A 21,669-nucleotide genomic window follows, 5' to 3' on the forward strand; every position below is an offset into this window, starting at 1 on the left:
ACATTTTCAATTGGTGAGAGATCTGGGGAGTGTGCCGACCAGGGCGGCAGTCGAACATTTTCTGTATCCAGAAAGGCCCGTACAGGACCTGCAACATGCGGTCGTGCATTATCCTGCTGAAATGTAGGGTTTCGCAGGGATCAAATGAAGGGTAGAGCTACGAGTCGTAACACATCTGAAATGTAACGTCCACTGTTCAAAGTGCCGTCAAAGCGAACAATACGATAAACCGCAATCGCGATAGGCTGCAATCTGACCTTTATCAAAGTCGGAAACCTGATGGTACGCATTTCTCCTCCTTACACGAGGCATCACAACAACGTTTCACCAGGCAACACCGGTCAATGGCTGTTTGTGTATGAGAAATCGGTTGGAAACTTTCCTCATGTCAGCACGTTGTAGGTGTCGCCACCGGCGCCAACCTTGTGTGAATGCTCTGAAAAGCTAATCATTTGCATATCACAGCATCTTCCTCCTGTCGGTTAAATTTCGCGTCTGTAGCACGCCATCTTCGTGGTGTAGTAATTTTAATGGCCAGTGGTGTATATATGAGATGAATCATTCGATATTGAATAAAGTACAATATAATAATAATAATATTAATAATAATAATAATTATTATTATTATTATTATTATTATTATTATTATTATTTCTCTCACAGATTGCAGTGCGTGCGGCATTCCTCGCCTGGGCGTTTGCTGTCGGCCTTTACATTGTGGGGGCCGGCGGCCGGTCGTGGGCAGTGTTCGGCCTTTACGTCTGCTTCATGGCTTTCTTCCACTGGTCCGAGTTCGTGACGATCGCGGCCACCAACCCCAAGACACTGTCAGTTGACTCGTTCATCCTGAACCACAGTGCAGCGTACGGGATTGCTGCAGTTGCCAGCTGGCTGGAGTTTGCTGCGGAGTGGTATTTCTTTCCGAGTAAGATACACTTGAATACCTATTTTCCAGTTTTTTAAATCAATAATTTTCAGTTAATGATCCCATTGGCTAATATATCATTGAAAATAATCAAATTTTGAAAATAATATAATGTAATTGGATAGATAAAAAAATCTACTCACCAAATGGCGGCAGGAGAACACACATATAAAAAGATACAAAAATTTGCAATCTTTCGGAGCCAGTGGCTCCTCCTCTTGGCAGAAAGTTTGAAAGGGGAGGAAGAGGGATGAATGAAAAGGATTGATGAGGTTTAGGGCTGGGAGAGTGTTTGGAAGAGTCACCCAGAACCCCTGATCCCATCTGGTAAGTCTTTCCTGCCTTGGTGCTCTGGCGACTTTTCCAAACTCCCCCTTTTCTTGAACCTCGTCAGACTTTTTCCTTTGTCACTATTCTTTCCTCTTTGAACTTTCTGCCAGAAGAAGGAATCACTGGTTCCAAAAGCTTGCAAATTTCAATTGCTTTTTATATGTGTGTTCTGCTGTCTCTGTTTGGTGAGTAAAGTTTTTATGTATCCTATTATGTTTGCATAATGGAAAATCCAAGTATGGAATAATGACAGCATTATGAAAAGATCAGATTGCTACTGATTTAAAATTCCTTCTTCATAAAACTCTGCCTCATGTGTGTATAGCCAATCTTTCACAGCATTTTGAAGTTTATCATCATAAAAGTGCTGAGACGCAAGCCAATTCTTTGCCAGTGAAGAGATGATAATAATTTGGCACCAAGTGTGGGCTGTAGGCAGATGATCAAAAATGTCCCATTTGAATTGCTTCAAAATCTTTATAGTATTTTAGGCACCATGATGACAAGCAATGTCCTACAAAAAGGCAACACTGGGTGTCTGCATATGACGACATTTGTTTTGAATGACTCAATAAAGTTGCTTCGAAGTTTCACAGTAGACATCGGAAGTGATTGTCAATCCACACACCACAGATTCAAGTAGCAAAACTCCCTCAGCATCTCAAAAAACTGTAGCCATAACTGTCCTTGATGACGAAGTTTGACAGTCTTTCTTGGACCTGCATGGCGAATTAGTACAGTCCCAAGCCGTTGACTGTCATTTTGTTGTAGCGTTTACGTATACCACCTAAGTTTGAATACCAGCCGCAAAACCTCCTCCTGCATTATAGGGTGCAAGGCAGCCTTAAGACAGAGCCCATTTATTTGGTTTTGTGGACCTCTGTGAGCAGTTTGGATACCCATCGAGCACAGAACTTTTGGTAGCCTAAGTTAGGAGAAACTTGTGGGAATTGTTCAGAAAGTTCAGAGGTGGCAAATCTTTTATTTTCATGAACTGTTTCATCAAATTTTTTTGAGAATATCCATTACTCACAACAGAAGGTCATTTATCACGCCTCCCTGCGGGTCCGAGGGTTAGAATAGGCCCAAGGTATTCTTTCCTGTCGTATGAGGTGACTAAGAGAAGTTTCACACATTTCGGCCTTTATGTGATGGTCCCCTTTAGGGCTTGACCTCTATTCTTTAAGATTTTCTGGAAGAACGAGCCAATTGGGGAAGGGCACCTTATAAGGTGGATTGGTCCATTGTACATTGAGATCTTTAGCCCACTTTCTCATCGTCGCATTGTAGTCCTGCCCATTCTCCATCTCTTGGGCGAGGACACCTACCTGGGTGCATTTTCCACCATACACTATGCAGTGTCGATTTCTGTGTCGATGATGATCATGGACTACTTTGCACCTGATATCCACACGGTAGCCAGTCCGTTGTGGTGGGGCCTCCATGCATCCTGTTGGTTGTAGCCCCCTGACTACACAGGGATCGCTCTGCTGATGCCTGCGCCGTTAACTCCCCACGTATGCCAAGGGGTAGCTGATCCCCCTGGGGCATCGGGACTCCCAGCAATGGCCATCCTGCCAGGTGGCCTTCGCTGCGGCTGGGTGGTGCCCGTGGAGAGGCCTCCTGGTCGGAGTGGGTGGCATCAGGGCAGGTGACACACGATGAAGCGTCGTCCATCTTCTCTTGCTGGTGGTGAAACACCAGCAGTCTCTAAGCGATCACCAGCTCAATTCAATGCACTGAAGTACAACCCCAAATCCTTCCTCTCCCTGGCCACACTGTGGGAGGAATGTCAGGCTAAGGATGGCGGCGGATCTTACTCACCCCGGTACCTTGTATGTTCTAGAGCTGATGGGGAATCTTTCTTGATGATGAAGCCTCAGTTTTTTGTTGATCACTTAGAGGACAAGTTCGGGGAGGTGGAGGGCTTGTCCAAAATGAGATCTGGGTCATTCTTGATAAAAACAGCATCTTCTGCCCAGTCACGGGAGTTACTCACTTGTTACTAGCTAGGGGATGTTTCTGTAACCATCACGCCCCGTAAGAGGTTAAATATGGTCCAGGGTATCATATTTTGCAGAGACCTTCTTTTGCAGTCTTGACGATGAGCTGTGCGCCAATTTAGAGTGGCGAGGTGTACATTACGTCTGGCGTGTCCACTGGTATCCGAAGGATAGTCAGGTTGCCACCGGTGCCTTCATCTTGGCCTTTGAGGGTGATAATTGCCCGAGAAGGTCAAGGTGATGGTCTACCAGTGTGATGTAAAGCCCTATATCCCTCCCCCGATGCAGTGCTGGAAGTTTGGCCATGTGTCTTCCCGCTGTACTTCCAGCATCACATGCCGAGATTGTGGACGCCCGTCACATCCCAATGCTCCATGTGCACCGCCTCTGATCTGTGTCAACTGCGGAGAGCACCATTCGCCTTGCTCGCCTGACTGCAGGATTCTCCAGAAAGAAAGGAAAATTTTGGAGTACAAAACCCTGGACAGACTGACCTGCACTGAGGCTAAAAGAAAATTTGAACGCCTGCATCCTGTGCGTATGACATCATCTTACGCTGCCGCTACAACAGCTCCGCCAACGCAGCTCACCTCTCAGAGCCAGAAGACAATACCTGCCCCCTTAATGGTGGGGGGCATTTCCCTCTCTGTTGCTCCTGCACCACCTACTTCAGGAGACATACCCCCCCAACCACCAGGGACATCCGTCCCCACTTCTAAGCTGGAGAAGCGTAAGACTTCTTCGGCTTCTTGCTAGGAACGGGTCCCTTGGGTCACTCCCTTCCTGGGTTTCTTTTAGTGGGAAAGACGACACCTCCCAGTGGCTGAAGAGCCCAAAAGCAGCTGTTTGGTAGGGCTTCACGCTCATCCTCAGTCCCAGATACTGAGCCAGTGAAGTCCTCCCAGCCAGGGAAAACCAAGGAGCAACAAGAGAAATCCAAAAAGAAAACCCCTAATACCAAGGAAATTGCGGTGGCACCCACAACACCGCTACCTACAAGCTCTGCGGCTGAGGATGGGGTGGAGATTTTCGCGTCTGGTGAGGACCTAGATCTCGCCAGACCCTCAAACACAATGGATATAGACTGCTCAGGCAATAAATCAGAGGCAGCAGGTGACTCTGAGGTGTAACCTGCCTCATTAAATATTCCATGCCTTTCCAGTCTCACGATGTCATCCTCCAGTGGAATTGCGGCGTTTTTTTCCACCGCCTGATAGAGCTACGGCAACTGTTAAGCTTTACACCTGCTATCTGCATTGCCCTCCAGGAAACCTGAGTCCTGGCACTGTGGACCAATGCCCTCCGCGCCTATAAGGGTTATTACAGGAACCGTAGTGACTGTAATCGAGTGTCAGGTGGAGTTTGCGTTTATGTCCTAAACTCGGTCTGTGATTAACAGGCGCCCCTTCAAACCCCTCTCGAAGCTGTGGCTGTCAGAATAAGGACACAGGAAATAACTGTCTGCAATGTATATCTTTCTCCAGATGGTGCAGTACCCCTGAATGTATTAGCTGCACTGATCGATCAACTCCCTAAACCTTTTCTACTCCTGGGAGATTTTAATGCCCATAACCCCTTGTAGGGTGGTACCAAGCGTACTGGCCGGGGCAGAGATGTCGAAACTTCACTGTTGCAATTCGACCTCTGCCTCTTAAATACTGGGGCCGCCACACATTTCAGTGTAGCTTTGGTAATTACTTGGCCATTGATTTATCAATTTACAGCCCAGGACTTCCCCCATCTATCCACTGGAGAGCACATGACGACCTGTATGGTAGTGACCACTTCCCCATCTCCCTGTCACTGCCCCAGCGTCAGGCACACAGATGCCTGCCCAGATTGGCTTTGAACAAGGCGGACTGGGGAACTTTCACCTCTGCTGTCACTTCTGAATCTCCCTCACACGGTAACATTGATGTGATGGTTGAGCAGGTGACTTCAACAATTGTTTCTGCAGCAGAAAACGTGATCCCTCACTGTTTAGGGTGCCATTTGCATTAGGCAATCCCTTGGTGGTCACCAGGAGGCGCTGAAGCAATTAAGGTGCGTCGGCGAGCTCTACAGCGACATAAGTGGCACCCTTCCCTGGAGACCTCATAGCCTTTAAACAGCTCCATGCACGCGTACACTACCTTATCAAACAACGGAAGAAGGAGTGTTGGGAGAGATACGTCTCCACCATTGGGTGCCACACATCACCTCCCCAAGTCTGGGCAAAGATCAAACATCTTTTCGGGTACCAGGTCGCAACAGCTGTCCCTGGTGTTACTATAAATGGCAAGTTATGTACCAACGCAAACGTGATTTCTGAGCACTTTGCTCGAGCCTCTGCAACGGAGAATTACCCCACACCCTTTCGCACACTCAAACGGTGGCTGGAAGGGAACGTCCTCTCATTCACTTCACGCTGCAGTGAATCCTATAACGCCCCATTTACAGAGTGGGAGCTCCTCAGTGCTCTTGCACATTGCCCTGACACAGCTCCTGGGCCCGATCGGATCCACAGTCAGATATAAAACATTCGGATCCACAGTCAGGTATAAAACATCTCTTCTCACTACAAGTGACATCTTGTTGTCATCTTCAGCCGCCTCTGGTGCAATGGCATCTTTCCATCGCAGTGGCAGGAGAGCACCATCATTCTGGTGCACAAACCTGGTGAAAACCCGCTTGATGTGGATAGCTATCAGCCCATCAGCCTCACCAACGTTGTTTGTAAGCTGCTGGGACCCTGTGGGTCCAGGGGTAAGAATAGGCCTGCGGTATTCCTGCCTGTCGTAAGAGACGACTAAAAGGAGTCTCAAAAGTTTCGGCCTTATGTGATGGTTTCCTCTCGGGTTTGACCTCCATCTTTCTAAATCCTTCCAAAGAGTGAGCCAATTGGAGAAGGGCACCTTACACGGTGCACTGTATCTCTTGGGCGACGATACGTCCCTGGGTGCGATTACCACGCTGCACTGTGCAGTGTTGCTTAGTATCAGAATGGCAGTGACAGTTATTCGCCCCGGTTCCTAGTTTGTACGAGATCTGATGGGGAGTCTTTCGTGTCCACAAAGCCTCAGTTCTTTGTAGAGCATTTAGAGGACAAGTTTGGGGAGGTGGAGGGCTTGTCCAAAATGCACTCTGGGTCAGTTTTGATAAAAACGACACCCTCTGCCCAGTCACGCAGGTTACTTGCTTGTGACAAGTTGGGGGACGTTAACGTTACCATCACACCACATAAGAGTTTAAATATGGTCCAGGGTATTATTTTCCATAGGGACCTACTTTTGCAGTCTGATGACAAGCTACCCGACAAATTAGAGCGTCAAGGTGTTCATTTCATCCGGCGTGTTCATCGGGTCCGAGGGACAATCAGGTTGCTACCGGTTCCTTCATCTTGGCCTTCGAGGGTGATACGTTACCAGAGAAGGTCAAGGTGACGGTCTACCGTTGTGACGTCAAACCCTATATCCCTCCCCCGATGCGGTGCTTCAAGTGCTGGAAGTTCGGCCATATGTCTTCCCGCTGAACTTCTGGCCTCACATGTTGAGAATGCGGACGCCCATCACATCCCGATACCCGATACTCCATGTGCCCCGCCTCCCATCTGTGTCAACTGTGGAGAGCCTCATTCACTTTGGTCGCCAGACTGCAGGATCTTACAGAAAGAGCGCAAAATCGTGGAATATAAGACCCTGGACCGACTGACCTATACTGAGGCTAAGAGGAAATATGAACGGCTCCATCCTGTGCGAATGAGTTCCTCCTATGCCGCTGCAATGACAACTGTGTTAGCCCCATCAGTTACACAACTTTCAGTCAGCTCGTCGAACCGTACAACACATGCCCCCTTGCCTGTAAGGGCACTATACCCCCTGTTTCTCCTACGCCACCTACCTCGGGAGCAACATCCCCCCACACATTCATCCCCGCTTCTAAGCCGGAGAAGCGTCCAACTTCTGCTTCTCACGCTCGCAAGGGGTCCCTTGGGTCCCTCCCTTCCCAGGCTTCCACAAGTGGGAAGGCTGACGATGCCAGACAGTGGCATAAGTGCCCACAACCAGCTGGTCGTAGGGCTTCGCTATCCTCCTCCGTCCCGGAGACTGAACCGTGAAGCCCTCCCAGCCAGTGAAACCCAAGGAGCAGCGAGAGAAATCAAAGAAGAAGAGCTCTAAGCCCAAGAAACTCGCGGTGGCACCCACCCCACCGCAACCTTCCAGCTCTGCGTCTGAGGCCGAGGTGGAGATTCTGGCGTCCACTGAGGACCTCGATCTCGCCGGTCCCTCAGACGCAATGGATAGCACTAGCACAGGTGCTCAGAGGCAGCAGGTGACCCAGCGGCGTAATCTGTCTCCTCAGTCCCTTCACGCCTTTCTCAGCCATGGACAATATCATCCTCCAGTGGAACTGCAGCGGTTTCTTCCACCATCTTGATGAGCTTCGACAACTTCTCAGCCTTCACCCTTTCCTCTGCATTGCTCTTCAAGAAACTTGGTTTCCAGCAATGCAAACCCCAGCCCTCCGTGGCTATCGGGTTTATTATAGGAACCGGGCAGCTTATGAAAGGGTGTCTGGTGGTGCCTGCATCTACATCCTTCACTCCCTTCACAGCGAGTCTGTCCCTCTACAAACACCTTTAGAGGCTGTCGCTGTCTGCAGCCTTTATCTTCCACCGGATGGTGATGTCCCGCAGCATGTCCTGGCTGCACTGATAGCCCAATTGCCGCCACCTTTCTTGTTACTGGGCGACTTCAACACCCATAACCCTCTGTGGGGTGGGTCAGTGGCAACAGGTCGAGGCACCACTGTTGGGCATGTATTGACACAGCTCGACCTTTCCATTTTAAATGATGGTGCCTTCACACATTTCAGTGTGGTGCACGGCACGTACTCAGCCATCGACCTTTCGATCTGCAGCCCTAGCCTCTTACCGTCTGTTCAATGGAGTGTGCATGACGACCTGTGTGGTAGTGACCACTTTCCGATCTTTCTGTCGCTGCCACAGCGTCACTCTTATGGGAGCCCTTGCAGATGGGCTATGAATAAGGCTGACTGGGTCTTGTTCTCCTCTATGACCGCTATTGAGCCTCTTTCTAATGAAGCCATTGATGCGGTGGTTCACTCAGTCACCACCAGCATCGTTACTGCCGCCGAGTCTGCCATTCCCTGTTCTTCTGGGTCCCCTCGGCGAAGGACTGTGTCTTGGTGGTCACTGGAGATCACTGAGGCAATTAAAGATCGCCGGCAGGCGCTCCAACGTCACAAGCAACATCTCTCAATAAAACACCTAATCGCCTTTAAACGGCTGCGTGCGCGGGCCCGCCGCCTTATTCGCCAATGCAAGCAGGAGTGCTGGGAAAGGTATGTCTCCACCATTGGGCTCCATATCTCTCCTACGCAGGTTTGAGCCAAGATTAGGCACCTCTATGGCTATCGGACCCCTGTTAGCGTCCCTGCGCTCTCACTGACGTAATTGCAAACCACTTGGCAGAGCATTTTGCTCTGAGTTCCGCTTCTGCGAATTACCCACCGGCCTTCTGCTCCATTAAAGAGGGGGTGGAATGTCGGAGCCTTTCATTTCACACCCGCCATCCTGAATCCTACAATGTTCCATTCAGTGAGTGGGAATTCCACAGTGCCCTAGCCGCTTGCCCTGAGATAGCTCCCGGGCCAGATCACATCCACTGTCAGATGCTCACACACCTCTCAGTGGACTGTCAGTGATGCCTCCTCGCCCTTTACAACCGTCTCTGGGTCGAGGGTGAGTTTCCGTCGCAATGGCGGGAGAGCATTGTTATCCCTTTTGAAACCTGGCAAGAACCCATCGGAGGTGGACAGCTACTGCCCTATTAGCCTCACCAGCATTCTGTGCAAGTTGCTCGAACGCATGGTGAGCCGTCAGTTGAGTTGGGTACTCGAGTCTCGGGGCCTGCTGGCACCGTCTCAGGGTGGATTCCGTAAGGGCCGCTCTGCCGCCGATAATCTGGTGAGCCTGGAGTCTGCCATCCGTACGACCTTTGCCCGCCGTCAGCACCTCGTTGCTGTCTTTTTCGACATGCGGAAGGCGTACGTCGGGGTCCACTGCCGATTTTCCTATGAAATTTTCTGGCGCATCGTACCTTCCGCGTGCAAGTTGCGGGCTCCTATAGTTCCTCCCAAGTTCAGGAGAACGGGGTACCATAGGGATCTGTCCTAACGGTATGCCTGTTTTTAATTGCAATTAATGGGCTCGCTGCGACATTGGGAACGTCTGACGACTTCTGCCTCTTCTATAGCTCCATTGGCATTGCAGCTGCTGAACATCAGCTGCAGGGCGCTATCCGCAAGGCACAGTCTTGGGCTGTAGCGCATGGCTTCCAGTTTTTGGCTGCCGAGACCTGCGTTATGCATTTCTGCCGACGACGAACAGTTCACCCAGAACTGCGGCTTTATCTTGCCGGCGAACTTCTTGCTGTGGTGGAGACACATCGGTTTTTGGGTGTGGTTTTTGATGCCCGGTTAACTTGGCTCCCACATATTCAGCAGCTTAAACAGACGTGTTGGCGGCATCTTAATGCTCTGCAGTGCCTCAGCCACACCAGCTGGGGCACCGACCGGTCTACCCTCTTACAGCTCTACCAGGTGTTAATCCAGTTCCGTCTGGATTATGGGAGCCTGGCTTACGGTTCAGCATCCCCATCTGCGTGGCAGGTGCTGGACCCAATCCTTCACAGCGGGATCCGACTTGCCACTGTCGCTTTCCGGACCAGCCCTGTGGACAGCATACTTGTGGAGGCAGGTGTCCCTCCACTGCGGTTACGCCGCCGTTTACTGGCCACTTATGCTACGCATGTTTGTAGCTTGCCCAGGCATCCTAATTCTCGTCTCCTGTTCCCTCAGTCGGTCGTCCGTCTCCCAGAACGTCGGCCCCAGTCAGGTTGTACGATCGCAGTCCGTGTCGGAGAGCTTCTCTCCGGGCTTGGGGTTTTCCCTCTTCCACCTCCTTTCCGGGCCCCTCTGCGTACACCCCCTTCGGCTGGAATTGGCACAAGACCCGAAGGACTTAGTTCCTCCAGAGGCCTTTCGCCGCCACTTTTATTCCATCCTAGCCACGTATCAGGGCTCTGGCATTGTTTACACCGACGGTTTGATGGTTGCTGGTCCGTGTCGGTTATGCTCTCACTCTAGGGGACCACTACGAACGACATTCATTGCCGCTGGCTGCAGCGTTTTCACTGCTGAGCTGGTCGCCATCTTTCGTGCCCTAGAGTATATCCGCTCCTGCTCAGGTGAGTCCTTCTTTATGCGAGCCACTCGCAGGGACTCAGTTGTCCTTTGTCGGATCCGCATTGCCACACCCGGCTGACGCACAGTTATTTATTGTGTCGTGAGGACCCACCTCTATGTTGCTGCGGGGCGGCTTTGACGGTGGTCCACATTTTGTTGGCCTGTCCCCTTTTAGCTGTACTCAGGCAGACATTTGTGCTGCCTGATACGCTCTGTGCCCTTTTAACAGATGAGACTGCCATGACAGGCTTAGTTTTGCGTTTTATTCGGGCAGGGGGCTTTTATCACTTAATCTAAGTGTTTGCCTTTTTTGTGTTGAGTCTGGCCTTTGGCCTACGATTTTAGACTGAGTTTTTAATGTGTTTCTTGGTGGTTGGCTTTTCCTTTTTTGCCTCTATGGTCGGCCAACCACTGTCGCACTCTGTGTGATTTTAATTCCTTTTGTCTGGTCTCTGTCTTAAGTCTTTCCTGTCCTGTGTCATCTGCCGTCTTTTCCATTGTTCGTTTTTATTCTGTGTGGGTGTTTGAAATTTTGGAAAAAGGGACTGATGACTGTAGCAGTCTGGTCCCTTCAATCCCACAAACCAACCAACCATATGGTATGCCGGTGGTTGGGTTGGGTCCTGAAATCGTGTGGCTTGCTGACTCCATGTCAGGGCTGCTTCTGCCAGGATCGCGCTACCACTGACAATCTTGTGTCCATCGAGTCTGCCATCCGAACAGCCTTTTCCAGATAGCACCACCTGATTTCTGTCTTTTTTTGACTTACGTAAAGCATACGACACAACTTGGCGGCATCATCCTTGTCACATTATATGAGTGGGGTCTCTGGGGACCACTCCCGATTTTTATCTGAAACTTCCTGTTGCTCCATATTTCCTGTGTCCAAGTTGGTGACTCCCATAGTTCCATTCATATCCAGGAGAATGGAGTCCCGCAGGGCTCTTTATTGAGTGTCTCTCTACTTTTAGTGGCCATTAACAGTCTAGCAGCAGCTGTCGGGCCCTCCATCTCACCTTCTCTGTATGCAGGCGACTTCTGCGTTTCGTACTGCTGCTCCAGTACTGTTGTTGCTGAGCGGCGCCTCCAGGGAGCCATCCATAAGGCGCAGTCATGGGCTCTAGCCCACGGCTTCCAGTTTTCAGCCACAAAGTCGTGTGTCTTGCACTTCTGTCGGCATTGTACCATTCATCCGGAACCCACACTTTACCTTCATGACGATCCACTCACTGTAATGGAGACATATCAATTCCTAGGAGTCCTGATTGACTTGACTGCCTCATCTTCATCAGCTTAAGCAGAAGTGCTGGCACCACCTCAATGCCCTCCGTTGCCTGAGCAACACCAATTGGGGTGCAGATCGCTGTACGCTGCTGCAGCCTACAGAGCCCTTGTCCAATTCTGAATTGACCATGGTAGTGTGGCTTATGGCTCAGCAGCGCCTTCAGCATGGCATTTACTCGACCCTGTGCACCACTGTGGTGTTCGATTAGCGACAGGAGCTTTTAGGACGAGTCCAGTGGCCAACGTACTGGTGGAGGCTGGTGTCCCTCCACTGCAGATCAGACTTGCGCAACTGCTTGCCAGTTACACAGCACACATTCTTAGTTTCCCTGAGCATCTGAATTACCGTCCCCTTTTCTCTCCCGCGGCAGTCCATCTCCCGCATCGGCGGCCCAGATTGGGGCCAACGATTGCGGTTCGCGTGCAGTCCATTGTCTCCAAACTGGAGTCCTTCCCTTTACCACCTCTACTTGTGGTCCGTTGACGTACCCCTCCATGGTGTACGCCTCGGCCGCAGCTTTGTCTAAGGACTCCGTTAACCCCGCCGCTCTCCACTGTCACTTCCTCTCGATCCTTTGTGTTCCGGGCCTCTGAAGCGGTTTACACAAACGGCTCAATGGCTGATGGTCACATAGGCTTTGGTGGCCATATCTCATGCACTGGAGTGCATCCACTCTTGTCCTGGTGAGTCATTTCTCCTGTGTACTGACTCATTGAGCAGCCTACAAGCTATTGACCAATGCTACCCTCGCCACCCTCTGGTAGCATTCATTCAGGAGTCCATCTATGCCACGGAACAGTCCCGCTGTTCTGTGGTGTTTGTGTGGACCCCAGGACACATCGGAATCCCTGGTAATGAACTTGCCAACAGGCTGCCCAAACAGGTGACACGGAAACCAGTTCTGGAGATAGGCATCTCCGAAGCTGACCTGCGTTCTGTCTTACACTGCAGGGTTTTCTGGTTTTGGGAGATGGAATGGCATAACAGCACGCACAGCAAACTGCATGTCATTAAGGAGACTATGAATGTGTGGAAGTCTTCCATGCAGACCTCTCGCAGGGAATCAGTTGTCCTCTGCCTGCTCTGCATTGGCTATATGTGGCTAACGCACGGTTACCTACTCCGTCATAAGGACCCACCTCAGTGTCGCTGTGGCTCCCAAATGACAGTCGCCTACCTCTTGCTGGACTGCCCACTTTTAGCCGTTCTGCGGCAGACCTTTAACTTTCCCAGCACCCTGCCTTCGGTGTTAGGTGACAATGCCTCCACAGCAACTTTAGTTTTACATTTTATCCATGAGAGTGGGTTTTATAATTCTATGTAGGTTTTAGCCCATGTCCTTTGTCCCTCTGTGTCCTCCACCCTAGTGCTTTTAGGGTGGAGGTTTTAATGTATTGCAGAGTGGCTTTATTCCTGTGGTTGGCAAGCCACTGCAATCTGCTTTCATGTTTTACTCTCTTCTGTTTCTAGCGTCTCTCTGTTGTTTTCTTGACCTCTTTTGTTCCTTTTAGTGTTTGTTGCTTTCCCTTCGTTCTTGTGGCTTTTCCTTTCTTTCCGTTTTGTGTTATATGTTTCGTCCAGTTTATTCTCACAATTGTGGCACTGTTTTATTAGGAAACAAAGGACCGATGACCTTTTAGTTTGGTCCTTTCTCAGGCCTTTAAACCAACCAACCAACCGTTTATCATGAGTATTTATTGTACCACTTTTAAAAAATCTGACCTGCACTCGTGACATTTTGACTGTATACAATTGATGATGAATGTTTGCTGCTGAAACATTTTGTGCCAAAATAAGCCTTATTACTGCTCACACTTCACATTTTGTGGGATTATTTATTACAGCAGTCCCATTTTGAGGGTATAACAAGGGAATACTCGAAAGAATGACGTTAAAGCTTTCGCACCTGGACAGTTACTAAACCAGAGAGTGCGCAGTTGTGACAGTGGCAGTGCTCCTTACACAAATACTGTGCTACATTTAACTTGCTGTTCCAAATTGTTGCAGATACGAGTCATGTCCGTAAAATAAGATCTCCAAAGCACTGGAGCTGTGAGGAACACTTTTATGCAAGATGTGGCAACACTGGCATGTAGCTTCGTGCCTCCCACCCCTGCTTTCAAATCCTCCAACGTGAGCCCACTGTGATACTCATTCTTGATTCAGCAGACGTTTGTGATGGAGACCACCTTCACTTCTCTTGCCAGATGCGAGTTGTGTGCAGTGATCCATTTTTTGCGTGCCGAGGGCACTGCCCCCATTGACATTCATTGTCACTTATGTGAAGCCTATGACCCACAGTGTACAGATATCAAAAACGTGCAGAAGTGGGTCAGAGTGTTTGTTCAAGGACAGGCATACAGATGTAGCTGACGAGCAGCGTTGTGGGCTGCCTTCGGTTTCATCCGAAACAACTGCAAAAATGGGAAAAGAAATGCTCGAAGATTGGGGTAATATCCCTGAAATCAGTAAGAGTATGACCTACAAGATTTTGATCAAACATTTGCATTATTGCTAGGTGTGCACGGAGGTGGGTCACCAAAATGCTCACCGCAGTCCGTAAATGTCAACGTGTCGAGTGGCCCGCAGATTCCTGTAGTGCTATGCTGAACGGGGTGAGGAACTTTTAGATTCAGTTGTCACAGGTGACAGAATGTGGGTACACTACACAGCACCTGAATCTGAGGAAAAGTATCGTCAGGGGCGGCATTCGAATTTGTCAAAGCCTCGATAGCTCGAAAAAATGTTGTCTTTCGGCAAAGTTATGGCCATTGTGTCCTGGGACAGAAGAGGTGCATTGTTGTGCAAGTATATACCTACCAGTACAACAATAAATGCTGCTCGCCGCTGTGATACTTTAAATCAACTGCATCGTGCCGTTCAGAATTGTAGGAGGGGGATGCTGATGAAAGGAGTGTGTATTCTTCAAGAAAACACTCGTCCCCATACTGCACATCCGACAACGTATCACCCGTCCCCCAACAGTCCAGACTTGGGACCTGTTGATTTTCATCTGTTTCCTGATTAAAGTCGCACGTGGATGGAATGTATTTCCAGACCTATGATGGCTCAGAAAACGAGGCCGAGCACTACCTGCACGACGTGACAGGAGAGTGCTGTGATGAGGATGTACGAAAACTGCCACAGTGCGTGCAGATGTGCATCGATTGCAACAGTGATTATGTCAAAAATTTGCAGAAAGTCCAGCCTTTTCATCAATGTAACATTCGTTGCCAGTAAACTTGTTTTCTGCGCAGAAAAAAAAATAATAAATGTATTTTCTATGGTGTTAAGCAAAGTGGCGAAACAGAGCCCAAGTGTTCACAGTATCCGAAATGTATATGTGCAGCATTGCGAATGTTGCTGTTGTCCTCTTGGAAGATAGGCGTGTCCACAGCCTGCTTGTCATGAAGCAGTAGTAGAGAGGGCAACAGCTGGTCACGAAGAATGTCTAAAGAGACATTCTGGTTCATGAGAATGAAAACATGGTCCATGTAGGCTGTGTTCTTTTCACTGTTTGCACAGCTGGCAAGTTTCAACTGTGGGTCATTCTCAAGCACCTGTAATACTTTCAGAAATGGTGACATTGCTTTATACATCAGTTATCTACAGATTCTCACATATACGTGTACTTTATAACTCAAGTTATGCACATTAAGCTTCTAGCTTCATTTCACATTCTGATACATTGCTGGTACACAGGGACAGTTATACACTGTAATTCTGTGTGCATGTAGCACAAAAACAATACAATAAATACAATTGTGTACACAAATTACGTGCATTTGCTGAAACACACAGAAAGCTGCCATATCGTAGAACAGGCACAGCTGTTATGGTAAGACCAAAGATGTTTACAATCCGATCTGTGGATAGTCTGTAACATTAAATGATCTATTAGAGCAATATTCACTGGCACATTGTGTTCATTATTCTCACATGTGTTATCTTACTAAAAGTAGAAGATCGAAATCCGTACATTGTGTCTCATGCCACATGTAATATTGCAAATAACAGTACAAAGTCCAACTACAAAAGATTATCTGATGTGGTGTGCCAGCCAGTCTACGAAATAAAATAATACTGATGTAGTAACAAATACATCTTGGGACACATCAGAACCAATAACAGATTATGTATATACCAGGCAAATCCCCTCTTCCATATGATGATGTAATAAAATTGGAAAACTATAGTTGGGTTACACCATGTCAGTATAGTTATTTCAACAATATATTACAGGTTTTATGTGAAGGAGAGGAGTTTCTTTAACATGGCAATGAATGTTATATTTGTATGTTTAACATGACACACAATGTATGAGCTATGAATCAGTTAGTACTACAAGACTGTGTGTTCTAAATGAGACTATGTCCCTCAAAACTGTAGCCACTACTTCCATTTTGCATAACTGGTACAGTAATTTAGATGGTCCAAAGGAGTTCACTTCTCCACATAACTCCTCTAGCTTCCACATCTGTACTGTAATATATTGTCAAAATAACTGTAGCGACATGGTGTAGTCCAACTATGGCTTTCCAGTTTCATTATAAAACCATATGAAAGGAAAAAATAGAGGGAGTTCCTAGTATATAATCTGTTACTGGTTCTAATGTGCAACATGACATATTTGTTGCTACAACATTATTTTATTTTATAGACTGTTTGGCACACCTCATCGAAAGGCCCCAACATAACATTTTGTAGTTGGACTTTGTACTGTAATTTATAATGTGGCACAACATATAATGTGAGAGTTTTGATTCACTACTTTTAATAAGATAGCACACTTGAGAATAATGAATGTAATATGCCAGTAGCTTACTTAATGTTATTGACTATCCACAGACAGGATTGCAAACATTTCTGGTCACACCGTAGCAGCTGTGCCTGTACTACTATATGGTAGCTTTGTGTCTGTATCAGCTAATGAATGTAATTGTATACACTATTGTGTTGTTTATGTCCCACATATGCACGTAGCTGTCCACATCTGCTAATGACAGATTAGAATGTGAAAAGAAGCTGGAAGCTCAAGATATGTAATAAATTGAGCTATAAAGTATGTGTTTATGTGATAGCTTGTAGACGACTGATGTACACTGAAGAGCCAAAGAAACTGGTGCAGCTGCTTAATATTGCGTAGGGCCTCCGTGAGCACGCAAAAGTGCCGCAACACGATGTGGCGTGGACTCAACTAATGTCTGAAGTAGTACTGGAGGGAACTGACACCTTGAATCCTGCAGCGCATTCCATAAATGCATGAGAGTACAATGGGGTGGAGATCTCTTCTGAAAAGCACGTTGCAAGGCATGCCAAATATGCTCAATAATGTTCATGTCTGGGGAGTTTGGTGGCTAGCGGAAGTGTTTAAACTTGGAGAAATGTTCCTGGAGCCACTCTGTGGCAATTCTGGATGTTTGGGGTGCAACATTGTCCTGCTGGAATTGCTCAAGTGTGTCAGAATGCACAATGGACATGAATGGATGCAGGTGATTGGACAGGACGCTTACATATGTGTCACCTGTCAGTCATATCTCGATGTATCAAGGGTCCCATACCACTCGAACACAACACCATTTCAGTGCCTCCACCAGCTTGAAAAGTCCCCCGCTGACATGCAGGGTCAGTGGATTGATGAGGTTGTCTCCATACCCGTACATGTTCATCTGCTCAATACAATTTGAAACGAGACTCGTCCGACCAGGCAACATGTTTCCATTCCTCAACAGTCCAATGTCAGTGTTGATGGGGCCCAGGCGAGGCGTAGAGCTTTGTGTCATGCAGTCATTAAGGGTACACGAGTGGGCCTTCAGCTCCGAAAGCCCATATAGATGTTGTTTCGTTGAATGGTTTGCATGCTGTCACTTGTTGATGGCCCAGCATTGAAATCTGCAGAAATTTGCAGAAGGGTTGCACACCTATCACACTGAATGATTCTCTTCAGTCAACATTGGCCCTGTTCTTGCAGGATCTTTTTCCAGCCGCAGCAACGTTGGAGATTTGATGTTTTGCCAGATTACTGATATTCACAGTACACTCGTGAAATGGTCATGCGGGGAAATCCGCACTTCATCACTACCTCGGAGGTACTGTGTCCCATAGTTCGTACACTGACTATAACACCATGTTCAAGCTCACTTAAGTCTTGATAACCTGTCAGTGTAGCAGCAGTAACCGATCTAACAACTGCACCAAACACTTGTTGTTTTATATAGGCATTGCCGACTGCAGTGCCGTATTCTGCCTGCTTACATATCTCTGTATTTGGATACACATGCCTATACCAGTTTCTTCTTCAGTGTATAAAGCAATGTCACCATTTTTTAACATATGAACATGAAAAGGTGCTTGAAAATGATCGATGGTTGAAGTTACCCAATTGCATGGGTAATAAAAAGAATAGAATCTACTTGGACCATATTTTCATTCTCAAAACATGTTGAGGTTGTAGATCCAAACAAAAATTAAATTTTAAAATATTCTGCTTCTTTTTTGCAATCACTGAAAGAGCGGCCTCAAGTCAGCATGAAAAACCCCCCAAAAGTCACTTAACGACCTCTTGCATAAACTACAAGGTGTGTCAGAAAAGTATTGAGACAGATTTTTTTTTTTTATTTATGAAAGTGGTCCTCCCCCCCCCCCCCTCCCCCCACCTTCAAAGTAGTTCCCTTCTGGCAACTGTGCACTGGCGGAGGCGTTGTTACAAATTTTGATAGCAGTGCTGAAGGGCTTCAATTGGTAGGGCCTTTAACATGTCTGTCATATTCTTTTGAATCTTCTCTAGAGTCCCAAATTATGTCCTTTTAAGACTTTTTTCAGTTTCAGGGGAAGAAAAGTCACAAGGACTCTAATCAAGTGAATAGAGGAGGGGGGGGGGGGGGGGGCTGAGAGACGTTAGGAATGCCTTTTCAGGTCAAAAATTCCACGATGGAAATGGCCCTGTGACACAGGGCACTATCACGATGTAGTGTCCACACGTCTGCAGTGCCTGGTTGTACTCAATTCAAACTTTTCTTTACACTTTTGAGGACATCTTTGTAAAATATTCAGTTGACAGTTTGTCCCAGTTGAACAGTCTCACAAGTGCATGCCCACATTCAATGTTTTCATTGGTTTTGAAAGTCAGAGGTCTCACCGATCGAGGTTCATCTCCGACAGGTTCTCGGTCTTCCGAAAATGAATTGTGCCAAGTTTAATGTGAAACTTAATGGCATAACATTGCTCTAAATTCCACTGTTAGATTTTCGTAACATACAGCATAAATAAAACTTCACTGATGGCGCTCTCAAAAATTGTGTGGTAGCTGTACGGAGCTGAAATCAGGGACTGAGCATCTGGAAGGTGTGAACGCACCAGTCTACACAAGTAGAATGAAACAGCATCACCAGATAACTTGCAATGTTGTCAGTCTCATTACTTTTCTCATACACTTCGTACACGCTCCCTACTCCGCAGGTTAAACACACTTTTGGAGTGTCGCTGCACTTGATGCCCCACTTCATTTGAAGAGAGGTGAAATTTTGACTGGACAGACCACACTACACGTCTCCTGTAGCTACTGTGCAGTTTGTGTGGTGAGTGGCCCATTGAAGACATGCAGCTTTAGGTGTTCCTTTAAGAAACAGCCCTTTGTGAGGTACCACACTCCAAATGCCTCTTGTGTGCAGTTGCCTCTGCAGTGTTTGGTCAGAAGCTGGGTGAGGTGGACCTGTATTCACCAGCACCGGCATTCTTGCCGGGTTTGAAACTGATTCTCATTGACGGTCCATTTACAGAAGTTCAAAATTCTGCACAAAATTTTATGCGAGATGCTTTTAACAGTTTGCACGCCAAAAGCCTCTCTCAAAATCGGACAGAAAACTTGAGAGATTCTGGTCATATGTAAAGTACAGCAGTGGCAGGTTGCCATCGATACCTTCACTGCGTGATATCAGTGGTGGTGTTACTGATGATGTTGCCACTGAAGCAGAGTTACTGAACATGGCTTTTTGAAATTCCTTCACCGATGAAGGTGAAGTAAATATTTCAGATTTCGAATCGACAACTGCTGACGCAACTTAGGAGTAGGTCTTTTCAGTGTGGCAAAGGCAAAGCCTCCAGTCCTGGTTCTATACCAGTTAGGTTCCTTTCAGTGTAGCTCTGAACTTAGCTGCCGTGTACAACCACTCGCTTGTAGAAAGATCCGTACCTAAAGTGTGAAAAGTTGCACAAGTCACGCAAATGGACAGGAAAGCAAATAGGAGAAATCCACTCAGTTACGGACTCTTATTGCTAATGTCTTTGCTGTAGGATTTTGGAACAAGTAACACACTCAAATATTATGAATTACCCAAAAGAAAAAAATTATTGACAAACAGCCAACACAGATTCTGGAAATATTGTTCTTGTGAAACACAGCTAGCTCTTTATCCTCACAAAGTAATGACAGCTATCGACAGGGGATGTCGAATTGATTCTGTACTTTTAGATTTCCAGAATGCTTTAAACACTGTTTTTCACGAGCAACATCTAATCAGATTGTGTGCGTGTAGAGTATTGTCTCAGTTGTGTGACGGGATTCGTGGGTTCCTGTCAGAAAGGTCGCAGTTCATAATAATTGAGGGGAAGTGATTGCGTGAAACAGAAGTGATATCTGGCGTTCCCCGAGGAAGTGCTGTAGGCCCTCTGATGTTTGTGATCTACATAAACAGTTTAGGAGACAATCTCAGTAGCCCTCTTAGATTATTTGGAGATGATGCTGTCATTTACTGTACCCTAAAGTTGTTAGATTATGAAGACAAATTGCAAAATGGTCGAGACAACACGTGTGGTGCAGGAAGTGGCAGTTGACTCCAAATAACAAAAAGTGTGAAGCCATCCACAGAATGTGCTGAATTTCGGTTACACAGGAAATCACAAACCTAAATTCTATCAGTTCAACTAAATACTTTGGACTTACAATTACAATAACTTAATGTGGAATGATCACACAGATTATTGTGCGGAAAGCAAACCAAAGGCTGTGATTTATTGGTAGCACACTTAGAAAGTGCAACAGGCCTAGTAAAGACACTGCTTATACTACCCTCGTTCAACCTCTTCTGAAGTATTGCTGTGTAATGTGGAATCCACATCGGGTGGGACTGACGGAGGACATTGAGAAGATTTGAGGAAGGGCAGCTCATTTTGTATTATCGCAAACTAGGGGAGAGCACACCCTGGATATGATGCAGCAAAAGATGGGATGGCAGTTATTAAAACAAAGGCAATTTTTCGCTGCGGCAGGACCTTCTCCTGAAATTTTGATAACCAACTTTCTCCTCGCTGTATGAAAATATTTTGTTGGCATCCACCTACTTTGAGAAAAATGATCATCATAATGAAATAAGAGAAAGCAGAGCTTGCAAGAAGATTTAAATGCTCATTTTTTCCTGCGTGCCGTTTGACAGTGGAACAGTAGAGAAGTACCTGTAAGGTTGTTCGATGAACACTCTGCTCGACACGTGATTGTGAGTTGTAATCGTGTAGATGTAGATAGACAAGGTGTGACACATGTCTCTGTTCTGTGTCAGTTTGCAACCACTGTTCTTATGCTGCGTCATGTGGTTGCAAGTGGTTCACTATTCTGTATATCATGTCAGACAGTCCACGTTGATACACCGACAAATTGGGCAACTTTATTCATGGTGTAGTAATGGGCAATTTCTTGCCAGTGTATCATATCTCCATGTTGACCTGTCTTACGTTACTGATTCCACACAGCCTTCTGACACATAAACACCACATCACTGTTGTGACTTTTCACCATTGGAAGTACACATGGCCGCTCATTAGTGGTAATACATTATTTACAGCAGAGGTGGATAGACTTGCAGGTGCCGCATGCTGCAAAACCC

The 21,669-nt window shown here is 47.1% G+C and overlaps 1 protein-coding gene across 1 annotated transcript in view; it reads left to right on the forward strand.

Moving 5' to 3' along the window:
• The window catches only part of LOC124720276 (protein-S-isoprenylcysteine O-methyltransferase), a 40,097-nt gene that overhangs the window by 11,695 nt on the left and 6,733 nt on the right, over nucleotides 1-21,669 (forward strand). The window contains exon 2 of the mRNA XM_047245592.1: nucleotides 664-925. Within this exon, the coding sequence (XP_047101548.1) occupies nucleotides 664-925 (262 nt within the window). The remainder of the gene's footprint in view (nucleotides 1-663; nucleotides 926-21,669) is intronic.

Source organism: Schistocerca piceifrons, chromosome 11 (genome assembly GCF_021461385.2).
Source record: "Schistocerca piceifrons isolate TAMUIC-IGC-003096 chromosome 11, iqSchPice1.1, whole genome shotgun sequence".
Classification (NCBI taxonomy): Eukaryota; Metazoa; Arthropoda; class Insecta; order Orthoptera; family Acrididae; genus Schistocerca; species Schistocerca piceifrons.